Below are 22,443 nucleotides of genomic sequence, written 5' to 3' on the forward strand. Positions count from 1 at the left end.
AGAGAGTGCTGGAATATTTCAGTTCTCATCTTGTTTTATTTCAGACCTTAATAAACACATCAAACTTACAAAACATTGATGAGTCAAACAAGTTCTGTGGCTTTACAAAAGGGATATGCTACAACTTCTGTAAAAATTAATAAATAAAATATAAAAAATTAAAGTGTGCTCCTGTTTCTTTTTCGATGATGTTCACGTCGCGTAATTACGTCATTTCATAACGTTCCCATGGCAACAGCGGCAAACGGCTGCTCTCGTGTGAAGCAAACTTTTTTGCAATGAAAATGCGAGGATTATGAAATCATGCAAGCCCTGCATATTTTGCCTGGAAATCGGCAATTTATGCGGCGTATTTGAAAATGCGGACTTTGGCTGATTATGCACTAAATCATGCGATCACATAATCGCGTTATTCTGGAGGGACTTAAGTGTATTTTGGATGTTTTCTTTTCACTAGTCTGAGAGAAGACAAGTTATGGAAGCAAAATAACCCAAACGTGTCTTGCCTTCCTGAAGTTCATGCATTCCCTGGGAAATGAACGCTGCTGGTGGCACGCTCTACTGTTGGAGCTATTCGATTATACATCTTTAATTTGCACAGTTGAACAGACTTCAGCTTTCAGGAGGACACTGCTGGTAATCCAGATGTATATATAGACCACACATCAACACACGAATCATCTTTCACTTCCTCTTTCACTGTTCCTCATAAACCACCAGCCAACAGACGCCAGCGAGACCAATATCACCCGAGTCCGAGTCTCAACCCCAGACAACTGTTGTGACAGACAGAAATGTGCTCAGTCTGACCACAAACACAGAAGCGAAACTCACTAAACAGGACAAATACACATTATTATTCAGCAACTGAGTCTGATGCAACATGCATTTCTCCGTTTCAAAGGGAATTTTAAAGCGGAAAACAGAAAAGCCCCAAAGATGAGCATTGCAATGAGAACGAATGAAAGAAATCCCGAAAAGCAAAGAAATGTAAGCATTTAGTAATGTTCTCAGCGTTATGCTTTTCACTCAAAAATAGCAGCTATTCTAATCCTGTGGTCTGCTTTCCCATATGTCTTTTCCCGTAACAGACACGATGATGTCATTGGACATTATGTAAGAATGTTCTTCTAGTCTTGGCCAACATGTTTGTGTAATGCAAAATTGCTGATTTGCCCCAGGCACACATGAACTGTGTTCAAAATCACGAATGATAAGGATTCATTCATAAATTGTGCTGAAAGTTCTGCTTTTTGCATTTATATTACTATAGCGTTCTCATCTGAATGACAGAGTGACGAAACAGAACTAAACACAGACACTGAACACAAATTAAAACTAGACATTGATTCAATCAGACTGGATCCTCATAGTCTAGAGCTGGGCTTAAACAGCGTTTGGGGAAGTCCAAAGAGAGACTATTAATCATACTTGAAATTAAATAAAAGTGTGGTTTAACTTGGCAAATGTATGACACAAATATATTATTATTGTATATTAACATGTGCTTCTCAAAGTGATACTACTACCATTACTACTACTAATAAAATCTATTAAAATATGAATTATTATTATTAAGAAATATATTGTTTTATGATTATTGCTTAATAATAAATATAATAATAATAATAATACAATAAATATTCATTATTATTATAAACAAATATTGGTTGTATGATATTGCTCAATAATATTAATAAAGTATTATTACTATTAAACTGATCTTGGTTGTCTTGATATTCCTTAAAATGCTGCTGCTACTACTACAACTACTAATAAATATTTTTACATTTTATTATTATTTGAGATGTTGTGAATAATAATAATAATAATAATAATAAGTATTAAAATAAGTATCACTATTATAATAAAAAATACTATTATTTTGAGGAATATCATACAACGAATATATTTTCATGTTTTAATTTATACTTTATTTGATAAAAAAAAAGGTTTTGTTGTAAATGAATTGCTATACTGTGTTTTACTTTGATTAAATTGTTAAAGTTCTATAAATTCATTGCATTAGAGACCATTTTTGATGATGGATTTTATAAAACACAGAATCTAAAGAAAATAAAAAGGATTTATGGGCCTAAATTAAAAGGTAGCTTATTCTGCAAAGTTATGTTTACATTCATTTTTTAGCTCTGACAAACATGTGGAATGCATTTCATTCCCCATGGTAACTGATGATACATATTGATATAGAATCTTTTTTTTTTTTTGTGATAATATTTTGGCCATATTGCCCAGCTATTAGTGGTGGTAAAGTCAAGCATCACTATTGCTATACCTGATATACCAAACTTAACGAGACTTAAACACCTAACGCTGAGAGTTAAAGTTGTATTTTAAAACTTGTGCAGCTTTCACACGACTTCAGAAGATTTCTGGACTAATATAATGATGTTCTTGAGCCTTTCAGGCCGTTCTGATATGAGTACTCTTGCTCCTAAAGGTGGATCTGTGTGTGTGTGTGTGTGTGTGTGTGTGTGTCTGAAGAGATCTACTGAGACGACTGGCAGAACGCAGGGCGGGAAAAGCACTCAGGCAGTGACACAGGCAGCCCTTTGTGAGGCAGGGGGCCTGCAGGGGCCGGTGGACCACGCTGATCAAAGCTGACGCGAGCGGGTCTGGATACCGTCTCACAAAACAGCTGACAACCTCCCGCACAATCCCACAAAAAAACAGGAATTTCATTCAAGCAGACTCGCTCTCAAAATACACTTTACTTCACGGGTTACCACAACAACAGTCTCCAAAACATTACAGCAGACATTTATACAGATCATCTACTTTACGGGACTTTTTTTCCTAAAGTACACTTATAATGTTACTGTTTATGTTGTGAGTATAACAGTATTTCTACATCACTCTTTGGTTTCAATAGACAATATGACCCCTTTACTTTTGGTCCTGACTCTTAATATAATTTAAGAAAATGTGGGAAGTAGTGATTATTCAGAGAAAAATTACCACAAAAAAAAGAAGGGGCTTTGCTAACATGAGCAAACGTCAATTAGCTGGATGTTAACCAGACGGCAGCGTCTGTGCTCTTTAAAACGTTTGATCTAGTCTAATGAAAATACAAAAAAATATAAATTTTACTTTATTTGTTGAGAAAATCAGTGTCAAAATTATAGTACGGCCTGCAGTTAAGGTTAAAGAGTCTTACAGGGTTCACTAATTTCTATGAGTTCCAGTCATTTCTGATTACTGAACATTTAAAAAGAAATTTATAGATATTTCTGGAACAGATTTAGGAGTCAAAACTTGGAATTCAAAGATTTAAACAATTACACTATTTAAAAAAAAGCTATACCTACCAGATTAAAACTAAAATAAAAAATATATATAGTTAAAAAAAAAACAGTTCAAATGTTTACAGTAAACTTTACTTAAAGCCTTTATGTATAATGCATTATAAAGGTATTAATAATGTACGTTATAATGCATTATATATTTTAACATTTAATTGTAACCAAAGTTAAAATGCATTTTAATATTCAGATTCCTTGTCGCATCTGAAATTGGTTATTTTAATGCATTATACTTTCTAAAGGGGAGTAATTAATAGATAAGTATTATAACTGTGGTTACAATTATTCACGAGACCATAAAATGCATTATAAGTTGCATTACAAGGTATGAATTACACATTTTTTAAAGAAATTAATACTTTTATACAGCAAGGATGCATTAAATTGATCAAAAGTGACAGTAAAGTAAATGCTGAACTTTTATCATGTTTTAACAAATATTACACAGCACAACTGTTTTCAATATTGATAATAATCAGAAATGTTTCTTGAGCAGCAAATCATCATATTAGAGTGATTTCTGAAGGATCATGTGACACTGAAGACTGAAGTAATGATGCTGAAAATACAGCTTTGATCACAGGAATAAATTACATTTTAAAATATATTCACATAGAAACCAGCTATTTAAAATAGTAATAATATTTCACAGTTTTACTGTATTTTTCATCAAATAAATGCAGCCGTGGTGAGCAGAACATCTTACCGACCCCAAACTTTTGAGCGGTATTTGTATCTCACTATCGACATTGCCATGACTTATCCAAGGACTGTAAGATTTCATTCAATCCATGACATTTACGGCCTTCAAATATATTCCCTAATATCTTCAAGTTTTTCACAACTGTCTTCTCAATCTTTAATGAGATTTCACCTGAACAATAATTGCAAAAACAAGTCAGAAAGTACCCAAAAGTCTCTGAATCTATGATAAGATTTACCAGACCTGAATCCATGGCCCGCGGCGTTTGAAGGAGTGAACATGTATATTGGTGTCTAGAGGTTTCTAGTCCTGGTGGTCTCGGGTAATTACTGATGGGGTCTCCTTATGCTGGTCTCCAGGGTAACTGCTGCTTTAAGTCTAGAGTTATATAGTCCATAATGACGTCCCCAGAGAGCAGGAGCAGAGCTCGTGTTACAGAAACCACCTCAAACTAACCTCATACGCGAATACAACTCCACATCAGAATCAATATAATGAAGAACATGAAGACAAGGCTGTAATTATCTCCCTGAAGACTTCAAAAATTTACATGATCCTAGATGGTCAAACTCTCTACTATAGAGACATATTTTAAAGGAGACCTACAATGCCCTTTTAGAAAGCCTAGATTTTGTTTTTGGGCTCTATTAGAACAGGTTTTCATGCTTAAATGTTCATTATTCTCTATGTCTCAAATGTTCAAAGTCTCTATGAAGCCCCTCCTTCTGAAAAGCACACTGTGCTCTGATTGGTCAGCTGGATCAGTGTGTTGTGATTTGTCAACCACTTCGAGTGTGTTTGGGAAATGTCCCGCCCCTTACCATAACCGCCAGTTTAATGCTTTCGAACAATGTCTACTTTGCCCAGCCCTCAAACACTGCAGTTGTAGCTGAGACTAGAAGAGTTTGGTGACGAGAAGATGCTGTTTTCTGCTACCAAAGCAAATCCACTTTACAAGGACTGTCCTAAAGATTGAGTCTTGAGCTGGAATTGATACGGTAAAACAGACGTCATCATTACGTATCACTGTCTATCAAGTGCTGAGGAAGATCTGGAGGTCAAATTTAGATATTTTAATGGGAAATTGGTTTCTGACACACACACAATAAACGGTCGGTCAATCACAACAGTCTGGGCCATCTGACCAATCAGAGCAGAGTAGACCAATCACAACAGACTGGGCCATCTGACCAATCAGAGCAGAGTAGGCCAATCACAACAGACTGGGCCATCTGAGCAATCAGAGCAGAGTAGACCAATCACAACAGACTGGGCCATCTGACCAATCAGAGCAGAGTAGACCAATCAAAACAGACTGGGCCATCTGACCAATCAGAGCAGAGTAGACCAATCACAACAGACTGGGCCATCTGACCAATCAGAGCAGAGTAGACCAATCACAACAGACTGAGCCATCTGACCAATCAGAGCAGAGTAGACCAATCAAAACAGACTGGGCCATCTGACCAATCAGAGCAGAGTAGACCAATCACAACAGACTGAGCCATCTGACCAATCAGAGCAGAGTAGACCAATCAAAACAGACTGGGCCATCTGACCAATCAGAGCAGAGTAGACCAATCACAACAGACTAGGCCATCTGACCAATCAGAGCAGAGTAGACCAATCACAACAGACTAGGCCATCTGACCAATCAGAGCAGGGCAGGCTCGTGGAAAGGAGGGGTTTAAAGAGACCGGATCCTTTATCGACTGTTGCAGACACTGTGAGAAAAGAGCTGATGCTGGAATGGATATTATGAGAAAATTAAAGTGTTTTTGACCTTGGATACGTGTAAACCTGTTGTAGGAGACTGCAAAACAAAATTAGTAACCTTTAAAATAGCATAATAGTGGCACTTTAATATGCAAATATTGCATCTATAAAATCACAAACTTCAGCTATCCTACTGCATTCACATCATCTTGAGTTTCTCTCTTACCAAGAGAGCCTTTCAAATCTATGAATGAATAGTGTAGAACTTGTATATTTGAGTTGTAGCTGTATGCAACCAGGTAAAAGTGATGAAAATGCACAAAAGAATCCAACAAAAGGGTTTGAGAAGATCAGAGATGCGTCCAACCCTTCAGCTCAAGCAGCTTTCAAGTGAACAACAGACGCTCTCTTTTCTCCCTCCCTCCATTCATCCTGTCTTTTATTTTCTCCCACACCCTCAGCGCTCCAAATACACCTGTCAGCTCCACACTACAGCTGGATCACCTGTAATTACCCAACCTGCTCTGCCGGTCCACACAACACACACTTCACACACCTGGCTGAGACGTAATCGCTGTCACACACCGACACTAAGTGCCTGGTCAGACTCCCAGACCCTCGTGTCGGGACGTGCCGATACGAGAGCCGAACGGGATGTTAATCCGGCTGCGATCCTGAATAGCGGCATTCATACGGCACAAACACACACTGCACTCTCACCCAGATCACGTCTCTTTGATGTGGAGCTGCAGAAGAATCAAACTTTGGCTTTTGACGGATCACGTCTGTCATCAGCTGAACAACTGACAGGATTCAGCCCAGACAGGGAAGCCCTATTCACCAGCGATCGGGGCATTTCACTAGACAAAGATCGTCTTAAAGTCTTAAAGGGGTCGGATAATGAATAAAAAAATAAAATAAAATTTTGATCTTTTGAAATGAGTTTGATGTATTGTGAAACAAATACAGTAACTTTCACACAGCAAAACTACCTTGCAAGCAGAGCTGCATGATTAATCGAAATAAAACCGAAAATAAAAATGAAGTGCGCCACTTCCCAAACTTGTAAAAACCACCTAAATAAAAGCTTGATGGTTCAAAGTTTGAAAATGAAGAAATTAAGACAGCCATAAATATTAGAATTGTAATTTTACAGTTGTACCATAAAATTATTTATCTAAAACATATATTTTATTTTAAAGTGAAATATTACAATAGGAATGTCTCGTTTTAATATTTTTATTTTGTAATAATAATAACAATATTATTATTGTTAATAATAATAATAGTATTATATCACACTTATATATAGAAAAACAATTTGAAATCAAAATTTAAATCGCATTTTAAAAATGAAAATTACTTAAATCGTGCAGCCCTACTTCTGACTCTGAGTTACTGAAATTCAGCTGAAAAATATAAAAATGTATTTACGGTCATCAGATAAATGCAATTGAACACACAACCATTCACATTTACATGTCAACAACACCTATTCAGTGTTCAGCAACATGTTCAGTTATGGTGAGTTAATACATAAGAAATAAACATTATCATTGCTAAATAGCAGAAGATTTAAAGCAGTCCTATTCTGATTTTTTATATTTTCAACGTACTTTAATGTCGCTCTTTGAGCATAAAAACCTCTGCAAAGTTACAGTATCTCCAGCAGGAGTTATTCTCTATATCAGTGTCTGACACACGATCGACTAATCGCAACGCAAGCTCCAGTCGACCAATCAGAGCACAGTGTGCTTTTCAGAAGGAGGGGCTTCATAGAGACAGGAACTATACAGAGCGTTACTGACAGACTGGGAAGAGAGGAGCCGCAACAATGGACAATATGAGAAAAATAATGTGTTTTGAACATTCAAGCATGAAAACCTGTTCTTGTAGAGTCCAAAAACAAATCAAAACTTTCCAAAAGGGAATAATAGGTCTCCTTTAAAGGTACAATATGCAGGATTTTTGCAGTAAAATATCCAAAAACCACTAGGCCAATGTTATATATTTTGTTTAGTTGATTACTTACAATATCCCAAATGTTTCCAACTATTTGTAAATGGTGAGAAAATTGCGATTTTAACCAATGAAACGGGGCGTGTGAGCAGGGGTGAGGAGTCGCCAGTCAATGACGTCATATCCACGTTACCCTCGGTTTCCGCCAGGTTTGACCTCGTACTGCCATAGTAACCATGGCGACAGACGTTGACAACTGGGTTATGCCCGTTATGCCTAGCAGGACGCTCACGCTGTTGTTTTGTTCATACATTATGGACCATGACAAGCAGACTTTGAGACAAAAAGAGGACTAGAACGAAGATCAACATCTTTGGAGATGCCGAGAGCTCCACGTCCGCCACTAACCTCGACTTGACAGAGTGTTGCTTGTACTTTATTAGACAGGTGAGCAAATGTACATAAAACTAATCAATGTTATTTAGTTCAACATGATGAAATGTTAGAATATGATCTGTATGTTATCCTAATGTTGATCTAGCTTAACGCCTCATACAGCCAACACACAACCTAACCTAACTAACAACATTCAACACACTCAAATGCCGTTTAGTGTGATAGTGTAACTGTTAGAGCAAGTGAAACAGCGCTGCGTTACCTCAAGTTTCATTCGTCTAATAAACTGACCTGTGTGAGTATTAATTCAGCACTTGTGTGTAGTTCGGTTGAATGAAATGTCCTTATTCCTTTATATCCGCGGGACTCGCGTTGTGTGTGGCGCTGGTAACGTTTATACGTCTAGCAATCGCGCCCTGCTTCACACCAGTCATGTTAAAAACATCACTGTATTCACTCATCCATAAAAGATCCATCAGCTTGACGACAAGATCCATAATTACACTTAATGCAGAATATAGCCTACGTCATCAATATACGCCTTTGTTATTGTAAGAGGTAGCGACCCCTGCTGGCGAAAAATCCTGCATATTGTACCTTTAATGATAAGAGTAAAATGTGTAGGAATTTGTTTTAATATTTTGATCTCTTTCTGACTGTTGTTTCATGAGTTAATGTGACATTTGAATCTCGTAACAGTATGTTATCCGAGTAGATCCAGAAGTTGATGAGGTGTGTGTTGTGTACCTCTCGTAAGCAGGAGTAGATGGGACACACCAGCACTCTGAACGGCTCTCCAGCGCTGCTCCTCATGGTGCCGAACACTTCACACAGAAACGTGATGAAGCCCAGCCAGCACTCCACATCAGTGTGCTGGAGCTCCTCACGACGCTTGAAGTCCCTCTGGAGAGAAACACAGCGGTCAGCATATGCTCCGCAACACACAACACACTCGTTTTTAAAAGAAGTCTCTTCTGCTCCCCAAGGCTGCATTTATTTGATTAAAAATACAGTAAAAATAAGTCATATTTTATTATTACAAATATTAAGAGAACCATTTTCTATTTGAATATGTCTTAAAATGTCATTTATTCCTGTGATCAAAGCTGAATTTTGTCTTCAGTGTCACTGTTTTGCTTGGTGCTCAATTATTAATAATGGATCTTATTATCAATGTTTCAAACTTAATATTTGATATGCTTAATATTTTTGTGGAAAACGTGATGCATTTTTTTCAGGGGTCTTTGAAATACAATCTTTTGTAACAGTATAAAATGTCTTTACTGTCAATTTTGATCAGTTTACTGCATCCTTGCTGAATAAAAGTATGAAGTTTTTATTAAATCTCATTTACCTCAATCTTATAAATGGTAGTGTATCATTGTTTCCACAAACATTAAGCAAGGATGTTTTCAAAATTTATAATAATCAGAAATGTTTCTTCAGCAGTAAATCATTATATTAGAGTGATTTCTGAAGGATCATGTGACACTGAAGACTGAAGTAATGATGCTGAAAATACAGCTTTGATCACAGGAATAAATTAAATTTTAATTTATATTCACATAGAAAATGGTTATTTTAAATTGTAATAATATTTCACAATATTACTGATTTTCAGCCAATAAATGCAGCAGTGGTGAGCATAAGATACTTCTTTCAAAAACTTCTTTTTTTTTTTCACCGTTCAGAAAACACCAATACACAGAGGCTCCAACATACTGATGTTTTTACATCCATTAAATTTCCCAGCATGTCTGACTCATCATGATACAAGTGCAGATAAAAATCAAAAAGACTCTCTCTCTCTCTCACTCTCTCACACACACACATGCAGCTCGTCTCTGTTCTGCGATAAGCCTGTGTCTGTGTGTTTGTGGCAGTCTGCTAAATGAGTCGGAGCGGAGCTTTCACTAGGGTCAGAGACGCTTGCATCTGTGTGTATCTGTTACATAATCCCGTCAGAACGAAAGCGTCTGCTCCAGCGTCATACGGGTGAAAAGAACCGGTTTATGTGAGGACGAACCGGATGATTCATCCAGCTCAACACACTCTCACAGTTAAAGGGGCTACTACATGTTAAAAGGCAAAAAAGAGACGTGTGTATCGTGACTTTCTCCATTTAAACAATTACACTACTGTTCAAAATTTGGGGATCAGTAAGATTTACTTTTATTCAGCAGGGATGCATTCAAGTGATCAAAAGTGACAGTAAAGACATTTATAATGTTACAAAAGATTTCTATTTCAATCTATTTATCAAAGAATCCTGAAAAATGGATCACCTTTCCATGAAAATATTACTAAATGAGTAAGTCACTTTAGAAAGTTTACCTACTAAGTAATGCTACTGTAATACATTATAAATTATTATTTTGTATATATTTTTTAAGTTTGATTGTAATAGATGGCTTTTGTACTTTTCCTTCATGATCCTGTTATTGACATTTGCAGCATGGGGTTTGTTTGCGACGGAGCGTTTGTTGGTCTGTGTGCGTGTGCGTGTGTGTGTGAGCGTTTGTTGGTCTGTGTGTGCGTTGTGTGTGTATATAGAGCAGGATGTGTGTTTTGGCCGCACCAGCAGCAGGTCAAAGTTCTGGTATCACATCACTGTGAGTCTAACAGTCAGTTCCCAAAAACAATGACAAAATACTTAGAGCTTTACCACCAAAACCAGCGTACAGACAGACTGACCCCAAACAACAGAGACCGAGACACGGCATAAAAACACTTCTACAGGACAGCGCTTCTGCAGTCTCCCTGCAGCGGTAATAATAGACTAACAGATTAAAAGCGTCGTATATTAAAATCATTGCATGTTTTATCACCCAGAACTAACTGAAATAAGTTACTAAACAATAAATTACTAACACAAAAAAAAAAAAAAAATGAAAGCTATATATATATACACACACACATACATACATATATTTAAATGACAAAAGCACAAAATTACTAATACTTTAAAATTAAAATGTAAACTGAACTTAAAATAAAATTAAGCTATATATATATATATTCCCTAAAATTAAAATGAATACTGAAAATATATGTAAAAAAGCTCATTCAAAAGATTATAATTGAAAATAGTACTAAAATAACGTTGCTCCACACATAACGTGTAAAGTTAGTTGTAATTTAGTTTAAAACAGGCTTTTATTTGTTACTAAAAATTATAAATTGTATGCGCCAATTTTATGGTGTCATTTTGAAATTGATTATAAGGAAAAGAGCAGCCAGGGTTTCCATTTTACAGAAATGAGAGCAAGTAAATGATGAAAATTTCATTTTGAACGATTTCTTCAAAAGTACTGTATATTCATCAGCTTTCAGAAAGATTTGGGAAACTCCTAACTTTTAAAATGAGGTGAAAGTGTTTGAGCCCTAAAATGTCCCTTTTGTCCAATGAGGAAATTGTACAGGGTCACTCAGCTGAATTGCACAGATGAATCACATCCTGAAGCCCTCGAGAAAAAGAGGAAGAGGAGAAACAGAGAGAACGCAGACACAAAAGAGGAACGAAAGAGTTGAGATGGATGTGGTCGAGCATCAGCAGGTGAGATGACATTTGCAGAATATCCTTCTGAGTGACATCTCGCCACTGTAAAGCGGGCAATCTGATTGGTCCTCAGAGACAGCACTGACCAATAGGAGAGAACCTGCAGAACATGAACGTGATGAAACAAGTAAAGGACATTGAGTTCTTACCTGTAACATGTTGAGTAAGAGAGAGCGGAACTTGGTGCCTTCCACCATGAACAGAGCCATCTTGTCACAGAGTTTGGCGGCAGTGGCAGCGAAGCTTCGGTCGCTGACGGCCTTGCTGTAAATGGTGAGCACGATCTGGTTCAGCGTCTCCTCCGAGTCGGCTGAGCTCTGCGCCTCCTCCATGAACGAGGTGAGCTGAACCTCCACGCCACTGCTGTTGTTTTTCATGCTGTTTAGAATCTCTAATAATCTGTCCATTCGGTTACGCTGAGGTCCGGCCGTCGCCACGGGAACGTCCTCCTGCCAATCAGAGTGCGGCGAGAATGGTCATGTGACTTGGAACATTGAGGAATGGTGTGGTTCAAAAGTTTGGGGTCACTAATACTTTTATTCACCAAGCTTTCATTAAATAGATCAAAAGTGACAAAGACATTTATAACATTCTGTCTGTCTTCCTTTCTATCTATCTATCTATCTATCTATCTATCTATCTATCTATCTATCTATCTATCTATCTATCTATCCATCTATCTATATATCTATCGTCCATCCATCCTTTTGTCTTTCTATTATTTATCCATCCATCCATCCATCCATCCATCCAGTTACAGTATATAAATACAGTCATATGGATTTCATTTAATTTTACTTCTACTTCCTTGCCCTAAAATTCAAATGTCACTTCTGCATTTAACTATATCAATTCAAATTCAGTTTCAGGAACTAAACTGGGATATAAAAGCACCTTCTCTTTCAATCTCCTCCTCAGTCTCTCTTTCGACGACTGTAGTAAGCAGATCTTCCCACTCTCCGTCTTCTCCTCCTTGTCTTCTTTCTTCCTCTCATCTTTCGCAGGTTCGTCCTTCGCTCCTCTCTCTGTGTGGGGCTCCGGCTCCTCATGTTTTACATTCTCTGTCTCTTTGGTATTGCGTGTGAGGCCCCTGTCGGCCCCCGAGGGCCCTTGACTGAAACTGTTCGTCAGGTGTTTGGGATGCTGATGCCAGCGCCGGTTCTGGCTGTAGCCGTGATGTGGCCCGCCCTGCCGCCCTCCCTGGTTCTGCTGGCCCTGGTAACCCCGCCCTCCGTGCTTCATGCCGGCACCTGATTGGTGCTCAGCGTTGGGCTGTTGCATCTGATTGGGCTGTTGTTGCTGCTGCTGAAGAGGAGGATTCTGGGATTTCCCACCAGGCCCTCCTCCTCCAGGCAGGCGCTGCGGTCTCCTAGAACAACAACAAAAAAAAGCCTGTTATTGACAATGTCACTGAGTGCTTCTTGCCCATGCAAACAGTGTGTCTTGTGTGGATTCCAGGGTGTTGCTAGGCAGTTGCTAAGGTGTTCTGGAGGATTTTTTTGTAGTTTCGAGTGATTTGGGTAGTTGCGAAGGCATTGTTAGGGTTGTTGCCAGTGTGTATTCGCTAAATAACTGGTAAGGTGTTCAAAGCAGTTGTCATACATTGTTATGCAGTTGCTAAGGTGTTCTGGGTAGTTGCCAAGATGTTGCCAAGCAGTAGCTAGGATGCTCTGTGTGGTTTAATAAGTAAATACACATAACAAAGAAATAAATAAATACAGAAAAACAAACAAAAATACAAATAAAACAAACAAAAATACACACACATAAAGACACATTTTGATTTTGTACACATATCACACAAAAAAATACACAACTTCTGTTGGAGAATGCAGGACAACAAACACAGATTTTTAAGAGCATTCTGGGTGTTCAAGTCAAAATAAATAAATAAGCAAAGAAATAAACGCAAAAAATATATATCTATAAGTACACAAATAAATAAATAAGTGTTAAAAATAAGTGTACATTTCTTTTCGATATCCTAATCATTTGTTAACAAACATGTATTCATTACTTCAATGAGCTCATTGTTTCTGCTTTAAATTAATACATTATTTGCTAACTGTGTGACTCGTATATGTACATTTCTGAAATACATTCACTGAACAAAATTATAAACGCAACACTTTGTCTGCTACACGTGGTCTGCGGTTGTGAGGCCGGTTGGATGTACTGCCAAATTCTCTGAAACGCCTTGAGACGGCTCAATTCAATTAATTTCATTCCTGCAGTCAGCATGCCAATTGCACACTCCCTCAAAACTTGCGACATCTGTGGCATTGTGCTGTGTGATAAAACTGCACGTTGTAGAGTAGCCTTTTATTGTGGCTAGCCTAAGGCACACCTGTGCAATAATCATGCTGTCTAATCAGCATCTTGATATGCCACACCTGTGAGGTGGATGAATTATCTCGGCAAAGGAGAAGCGCTCACTAACACAGATTTAGACAGATCTGTGAACAATATTTGAGAGAAATAGGCCTTTTGTGTACATAGAAAAAGTCTTATATCTTTTAGTTCAGCTCATGAAAATGGGGGCGAAAACAAAAGTGTTGCGTTTATAATTTTGTTTAGTGTGACTTGGACACCTCTGATAGCAGATCACTATAAATTGTAATGTAGACGTGCATTTTCTGTAAAGCTGCTTTGAAACAATATGTATTGTGAAAAGAGCTATACAAATAAATGTGAACTGAATTGAAAAATTAAATAAAAACTTTAAGTTTGAATAATTGTTCTACTATTTTGATAATAATATAACAATAACCACAGTAGGCCATGAGACGGGACCCCAAATTTGGGCTACCGGTACCATTTTGAGGGATTAAATTTCTTTTTGATTTTCATGAAGGTACACATCTCTAGTGTTGGAAAATGTGTGATAGCATCCGATCCATGGTAGCTTTCATTAGAAATCAACACTTATATCATCCTACCTCAAGGTAATGTGTTCAGTGACTACAAGAGAGAAAAATTTATCCTTTTATAATTTTAAAAATTTATTTTAAAAAAATATATTTTTTTTATTATAATTTTTTTTTAAAATTTTTTATAAAATTTAAAATTTATTTAAAGATAAATTAATTTATCCTTTCTCTTGACATATGTTTGAAAATCGTCCTCCGTAACCAAAAACTACCTTGAATCTAATGCTATCACACATTTTTCAAATACAGGGTCATATACCTACACAAAAATAATCCCTCAAAATGGTACCAATCAACCCTGTCTCACGGCCTACAGAGAGGAACAATATTTTCAGAACCATTTTCAGCTGATGAACAATAAAAACACTGACAGTCAACAGAATGTCATCATGTGTTGGTGTGAACATCAATAGAGTTTCTTTACAGTTATCGTTCTTGGTGTGAACAGGCCTTAACCCCAAATATGAGCATTAGCAATAGTGATGATTGACTTAAATACCACTACTAATAACTGCAGCCACACAGAGTGTGTTTGTGAATGTGTGTAATGATTTACGGCAGATGTGAGTCAGTATGTAATCACCCAGATGTCCATGTTTGCACCAGTCTGACGGGACGATCTATCTTCACCAGCAGAACTCCAGTCATCCAGACCAACACTGGATTACGGCTTTACATTCACACACGCCTGTGTGTACATACACACATATAGACACGCTGACATGTGCTGTCTGCGTACACATGCATTAGGAGCACTGAATGGGTTACTACACGTTATGTGTGTCATTAATCATTACGTCTGTGTGAACAGATGTTACTGCAATAATCAGACTTTTTAAGAAAAGACAATATTTGGATTCAAGCCATTTAAACAAGTACCAAATTGCACAAACAAAAAGTAATGAGTTAAGTGCAAATTGAGTTTCAATCGCATTTTTCAGGCATCACTGAAAGCAGAAAGCTGCATAAAGCAACAACAACAACAAATCCAAGCCAATCTAAACACATTCAGGATTTCTGGACCAATGAGATTTCACTATGGCTAAACAAAAAACAACTTGTACAGCAACATACGTTAATATAGAATTCAATACATTTATCTAAAGACCTAAATCTAAGATTTTAAAACAGATAGTTCTGGTCCTTGATTCTGATTGGTTGAGCCTGTGACCTCATTACATCAGTATTATTGCACCACTGCATCTAAATACATTTTTTTTTTATGGACTAACCTTTTTATAAAATCAATAAGCCCCGTGAAGCCGTTGTTAGGCAATTTATGCTTTATGTGTTTTAATTGTCTCTTTCGGGCTTGAACAAACCATAACACACACAAATTATGTGTTTTTAAATTGCATAAAATTTCCATACATTTGGATTATACAGTTGTATCTAACAAAACTTAATGTGATGCATATTTTTCATATTTGTATATGCATATAAATAAAATAGGTAAGAAACAGGTAAGATTTCTGCACACACAAAAAAAATCATGGCATAAATTAACTATTTACATAGTATATTTTCAAAATGCAATCATTTATGCTTAGAATCAGCATAAACCTGTTAATTGTGAAACCAATTAAATGTACTCAAATAAAAAGTATGAGCACGGTTAAAATACTGTATCTGTGGAACGAGCGATATTCAATTAGTTAAAAAGTATGAGATCCAAAGAAATTTGATTTAATGATGAAAAAACAAACCTGATAACTGTGCATTTAAAACACATTCAGTTTATTAGGACTATTACAGAAATCTTACCAATGTATCACTGACAAATATGCATCAGATTATGTTTTTTAGTTTATGTTAAAACTGCAATCCAAACGGATGGACATTTCCTATGCAATTTAAATACATAAAGTTAGGCTTAAATGTCTAGATTTATAGCAATAAAGAAATTCGAGGTTTTTGCAGGCTATTTGTACCATTCCAGCACTGTTGTGCACAATCTTCCAGTGAAGGAACAAGGTCATCTTCACTGCTTCTATGAGGAGTAAACAAGCGTACAGAGGCCTGGAGCGAACACACAATGTTCAACAACCATGGACTCTTCAAAGACTAACGTCTTCACTAGTGCCCGTTAACCTACATAACCTCTGCACGCCTGAGAAACACTCACACACACACACACGGGAATCTCCTCGCTGCGAGGACAGGCTTTACGTTTGATTGACAGCTTTAGAGCGAGACGTCCAGGTTAAGGTCATGTTTGACCATGGTGTTTTGCTTTTACGAGGGGTTAATTTTAGGGGAGATGCACACTGAGTGTGTTGAATGACGGGTTGAGAATAAGACGTGGAGGTGCTGACCGTGACATTCTTCAGGCTTTCCGTGGGTTAACCCTTGATGTCGCTCCACGGGAACATCATTTTGTAATGATGATTTTGAAAGAAGTCTCTTCTGCTCACCAAGACTGCATTTATTTGAGAAAAAATACAGTAAAACAGTAATATTGTGAAATATTATTAAAATTTTAATATTAGTTGTTAACCTAATAAACCCAACAGAACATCCTAACCAGGCATGACACGAAAAAATAGCACATCATTTCTTCTATACTATTGTTTTGTTTTAACCTGCATTGACAATTACAAGCACAGCATGATAATGCAGGGTAGCTCCGCCCACACTGAAATCTCATTGGTCCAAAACCTTGCTCTATTTAGCTGTATATATGAAATATTGACATTCATCATGACAAGTTAGTGTTGAAACTCATGTTATGGTAAGGGGCGGGACATTCCCCAAACACACTCTAGCGCTTGACCAATCACAACACACTGCTCCAGCCGACCAATCAGAGCACAGTGTGCTTTTCAGAAGGAGGGGCTTCATAGAGACAGGAACTAAACCGAGCGTTACAGACAGACTGGGGAGAGACGAGCTGCAATAGTGACAAATATGAGAAAAATAATGAACATTCAAGCATGAAAACCTGTTCTAGTAGAGCGCAAAAACAAAATCAATACTTTGTGAAGGACATAATAGGTCTCCTCTATAATGGTGATTCTGATCATTTAAAAACATTTTTTTAACCAAGACAGATTTCCATTTTGTGTGAGTGAGTGAGTGAGTGAGTGAGTGAGTGAGTGAGTGAGTGAGTGAGTGAGTGAGTGAGTGAGTGAGTGAGTGTGTGTGAGAGAGAGAGAGAGAGAGAGAGAGAGAGAGAGAGAGAGAGAGAGAGAGAGAGAGAGAGAGAGAGAGAGAGAGAGAGAGAGAGAGAGAGAGAGAGAGAGAGAGAGAGAGAGAGAGAGAGAGAGAGAGACAGAAAGACACTTAAGTTTTTTAAGCAGAGCAAGAGCCAGATTCAATGGTGTCCACACCCAACCCTTCCCTACCCTCATTCTCACAGACACACACACACACGCGCAACAATACAACAAAAAGTTATGTGAAAAGCTCTTACATAACTGAAGCATAATGTGTCTGCTTTGCACAAGATAAACCCTGACTGACAGGTCTGTCACTGATGGGAATCTCCACACTTCACACCAGTTTCTCTTTTTCAAGTTAAAGAATTCACTCACAGCAGAAACCATTTTTAATCTGATACAAACGAAAATAAGACTGAGGAAGAGAAGCCTAAAGCTGCTGATCAAAAATCGCAAAAACAAATCCTTCCAAAATGTTCAAGGGGACTAATAACAAATAAAAAAGAGGCTGTGATAATTAAAGTTTCTCTGCATTTTGTCAAATGAAACATGCGGTTTACTCTGATTAAGTCTATAGTAACCCAAACTGTTACTTCACAGAATACACACTAGTAGATCTCCACCATGTAAAACAGATCATCTCTAGAAGATTCTAGAAGCATCAGCCTCCATTTCTGTGTTTTCAGGTAATGTCTAGCAGCGGTTGGCCGATGTATCGGCCAGTATTTGTTTTTTTTTAATTATTGCCATTTGACGATACATTTTTAGTTTTTGCAGGAAGCAGGACTTTTATTTTGACAGCGCTACGATTCAGATTATTTTATTTCATGCCATGTCAGCATTCAAAGCTATTTTCATGGCAAAAATTCACATACAAAAATACAAATATCATATAAATACAATAAAAACAAAACAAATATAAACAACAAGTCATATTATACGATATATTTTTTTAAATTAACATATGATAAAAAAAATCCAAAACCTTTTCAGGCCTAATTTCATTAAATATGTCCTTCAATGAAGTAACTTCATAAAAGAGCATTCTGCTTGCATTAAGTCCAGGACAATCTAATAAAATATGTTTGACAGATAAAGGAATTTTACAAAACATTCATAAAGTTGGGTCTTCACCTTTAAAGGGGTCATTTAATGGTACATGCACTTTTACAAGTTGATTGTACTGAAATGTGTGTTGGCAGTGCCTGTACACAACCATCATATAATGATAAAAATCCATCCAGTGTTTTTGTTTTAATCTCCTTATATGTTTTTCCCTGCCTCAAATTGAGCCGTTCGTTTTTGTGACGTCAATAAAACGGACGCCCCTCCCACGATTGTTGATTGACAGCAGTGATTCAACACAGACCCGCCCTCGCTCGTCCTGTCAATCATAGTCTGCGCGGATCGGCGCGGTCATTGTTGATATGCTGGAGCACTGTCTATGAGCAGAATGGCGTCTAAGCGATTGTGGTGTTCTGTTCTTGGGTGTAATAACACAGCAGTCATTTTAATGTTCCTAAATCCGAACCGCTGAAGACGCAGTGGCTGAGTTTGTTTTCGAAGGGAATATTCCCCACGAGCAACGTCAATGCTTTCATGTTTGCGCGAATCATTTCTCACCAGACTGCTTTATAAACGAGGATCAGTGTAAAGCTGGTTTTGCTGAGAAGCTGCACCTGAATAAAGGATCGGAACCTATTCGTGTTCCTGCTGAACCTTCAGAAGAACTAAAGTGAGTGTAACGTTTTATTAATCTTTATATTAATATTTATATTAATCTTTGCAAATCGCCAGCTGCACGCTTCACGATGAATGCGTCGGTTTACACTCAGTCAGGGTACATTACAGCATGTTTTCTATGTACAACGTTCTCAATATAATTCATAATCCCACGTTTATAATGAACAACGCATTTGGTTATTGTGTTATTGTGTTACAAACGGTGTACGCACAGAACAGAGAGGCGGAGTCAGCAAAGCTCATGATCATTTAAAGTCATATGCACTGAAACGGCGTGCTGAAAACAGAGCTGTTTTTGACCAGGTAAAATAACTGTTTTCTTACAATACTAATGAGAATTTGTAATTAAAGTATATTACAAACTTTTAATTTAGACCCTAAAGAATCATATTAGCTTGTACAAAAATGGCATTATATGACCCCTTTAAGCAAAAAAGCATGGGTCAAACTTGTGTGACCCATACGGCGACAGCGCTAAGAACTGTCAAAATAAAGAAACTATTATAATATGACTTTATAATAAAATTAAATATTATTAATAGAAAGGCAAACACTATACTTTCTCATGTTTATTTTGTTATCAGGATTTTTCACGATTAGTTTATTTTAGTAAACATCAAGTCAAATTAATATAAATGTGTGTGTGTGTGTGTGTGTGTATATATATACACTCACCGGCCACTTTATTAGGTACACCTGTCCAACTGCTCGTTAACACTTAATTTCTAAGCAGCCAATCACATGGCGGCAACTCAGTGCATTTAGGCATGTAGACATGGTCAAGACAATCTCCTGCAGTTCAAACCGAGCATCAGTATGGGGAAGAAAGGTGATTTGAGTGACTTTGAACGTGGCATGATTGTTGGTGCCAGAAGGGCTGGTCTGAGTATTTCAGAAACTGCTAATCTACTGGGATTTTCACGCACAACCATCTCTAGGGTTTACAGAGAATGGTCCGAAAAAGAAAAAACATCCAGTGAGCGGCAGTTCTGTGGGCGGAAATGCCTTGTTGATGCCAGAGGTCAGAGGAGAATGGCCAGACTGGTTCGAGCTGATAGAAGGGCAACAGTGACTGAAATAACCACTCGTTACAACCGAGGTATGCAGCAAAGCATTTGTGAAGCCACAACACGCACAACCTTGAGGCGGATGGGCTACAACAGCAGAAGACTCCACCGGGTACCACTCATCTCCACTACAAATAGGAAAAAGAGGCTACAATTTGCAAGAGCTCACCAAAATTGAACAGTTGAAGACTGGAAAAATGTTGCCTGGTCTGATGAGTCTCGATTTCTGTTGAGACATTCAGATGTTAGAGTCAGAATTTGGCGTAAACAGAATGAGAACATGGAACCATCATGCCTTGTTACCACTGTGCAGGCTGGTGGTGGTGGTGTAATGGTGTGGGGGATGTTTTCCTGGCACACTTTAGGCCCCTTAGTGCCAATTGGGCATCGTTTAAATGCCACGGCCTACCTGAGCATTGTTTCTGACCATGTCCATCCCTTTATGGCCACCATGTACCCATCCTCTGATGGCTACTTCCACCATGTCACAAAGCTCTAATCATTTCAAATTGGTTTCTTGAACATGACAATGAGTTCACTGTACTAAAATGGCCTCCACAGTCACCAGATCTCAACCCAATAGAGCATCTTTGGGATGTGGTGGAACGGGAGATTCGCATCATGGATGTGCAGCCGACAAATCTGCGGCAACTGTGTGATGCCATCATGTCAATATGGACCAAACTCCCTGAGGAATGCTTCCAGCACCTTGTTGAATCTATGCCACGAAGAATTGAGGCAGTTCTGAAGGCAAAAGGGGGTTCAACCAGTTACTAGCATGGGGTACCTAATAAAGTGGCCGGTTAGTGTATATATATATATATATATTATTTGTATATATATATAAATAAATGTATGTATGTATGTGTGTGTATATATATATATATAATTTTATTTTTTTTGACAGGGACAATGCACATTAGTCAACACCGTAGTAAAACTTCAATGTAAATGTGCCAGAGTTAGCTAAATAGCTAATTTTAATCCGTAGTCCCTGAGCAGGTGATACTAACTAATGCCCAACATTAATCAATGAATATAAATATCAAAATATGCTTTATATCAGCATTGGCCATCAAATAACAAGTTAATAATCAGTCGACCATTAATGTCAAGCACTCCTTTCACTCCACTAGATCGTCTCAAACCATTCCCATAATGATCTTCATTAACATTCCCTCATACACGCCACCTTAATGATGCCACCCTGCCTGTGATTAGGATTTCTGTTCCGTACTACGGAGATACTTTGTAGATTAATGATGACTCAACCGAAGTGAGAGGAAGAGAACTGTACAGTGATCAGGATTTGTTGTGCAAGCAGAATAAAAGCAAACAGGTTCACAGGGACACAATTCCAGGCCAGAAGAAGATGGTTAGTTTGAATCCCATGAGTGGGTTGATCCCACAAGCAGTTCAGAAGTCCGGTTTGTAAGTGGAAGGACAAGAGTGAGCGGACAGGATTCAGAAGAGCTGCTCGGAGCTGGACCCGTTTGAGACACTGACCTGGACACTTGCCGTTTCCCCTCGGCTGGCAGCAGCACCGTCAGATCATCCTGGGGCGGATTGCATCGGCTACGACAGGGAGATGATACGTGAACAAGTGGATGAGAAGGTAGAAACAAGGTGGAAAGGAACACAAGAAGACACGAGAGAACTAAAAGAAACAGGAGGAGCAAACGGAAAAGGAGGAGATGGAACAGTAAAATCTCAGACAAAAAAGCGAGAATAAATGATTGGGACAGTTATGAAATCTACATTAAAATACTAAAATAAAATGAAATATAAAAAAATACAATAAAATATGAAATCTACTTGGGTTAAGTAAAATAAAAAAATGGTAAAATAATTAAAATACAAAAAATAACTAAATAAATAAAATGACTATA

The 22,443-nt window shown here is 37.6% G+C and overlaps 1 protein-coding gene across 2 annotated transcripts in view; it reads right to left on the reverse strand.

Moving 5' to 3' along the window:
• The window catches only part of ctif (CBP80/20-dependent translation initiation factor), an 86,228-nt gene that overhangs the window by 11,851 nt on the left and 51,934 nt on the right, over positions 1-22,443 (reverse strand). The window contains exons 9-12 of one of the 2 annotated variants that reach the window (XM_056266118.1): positions 22,061-22,129; positions 12,551-13,025; positions 11,806-12,105; positions 8,845-9,000 (exon numbers count right to left, since the gene is read on the reverse strand). In XM_056266118.1, coding sequence (XP_056122093.1) covers positions 8,845-9,000; positions 11,806-12,105; positions 12,551-13,025; positions 22,061-22,129 — 1,000 coding nt within the window. The remainder of the gene's footprint in view (positions 1-8,844; positions 9,001-11,805; positions 12,106-12,550; positions 13,026-22,060; positions 22,130-22,443) is intronic. The other variant, XM_056266119.1, reaches the window with a different exon arrangement.

The sequence above is a fragment of the Rhinichthys klamathensis genome, unplaced genomic scaffold, assembly GCF_029890125.1.
Source record: "Rhinichthys klamathensis goyatoka isolate OS25496 unplaced genomic scaffold, OSU_Roscu_1.1 h1tg000245l_1, whole genome shotgun sequence".
NCBI lineage: Eukaryota > Metazoa > Chordata > Actinopteri > Cypriniformes > Leuciscidae > Rhinichthys > Rhinichthys klamathensis.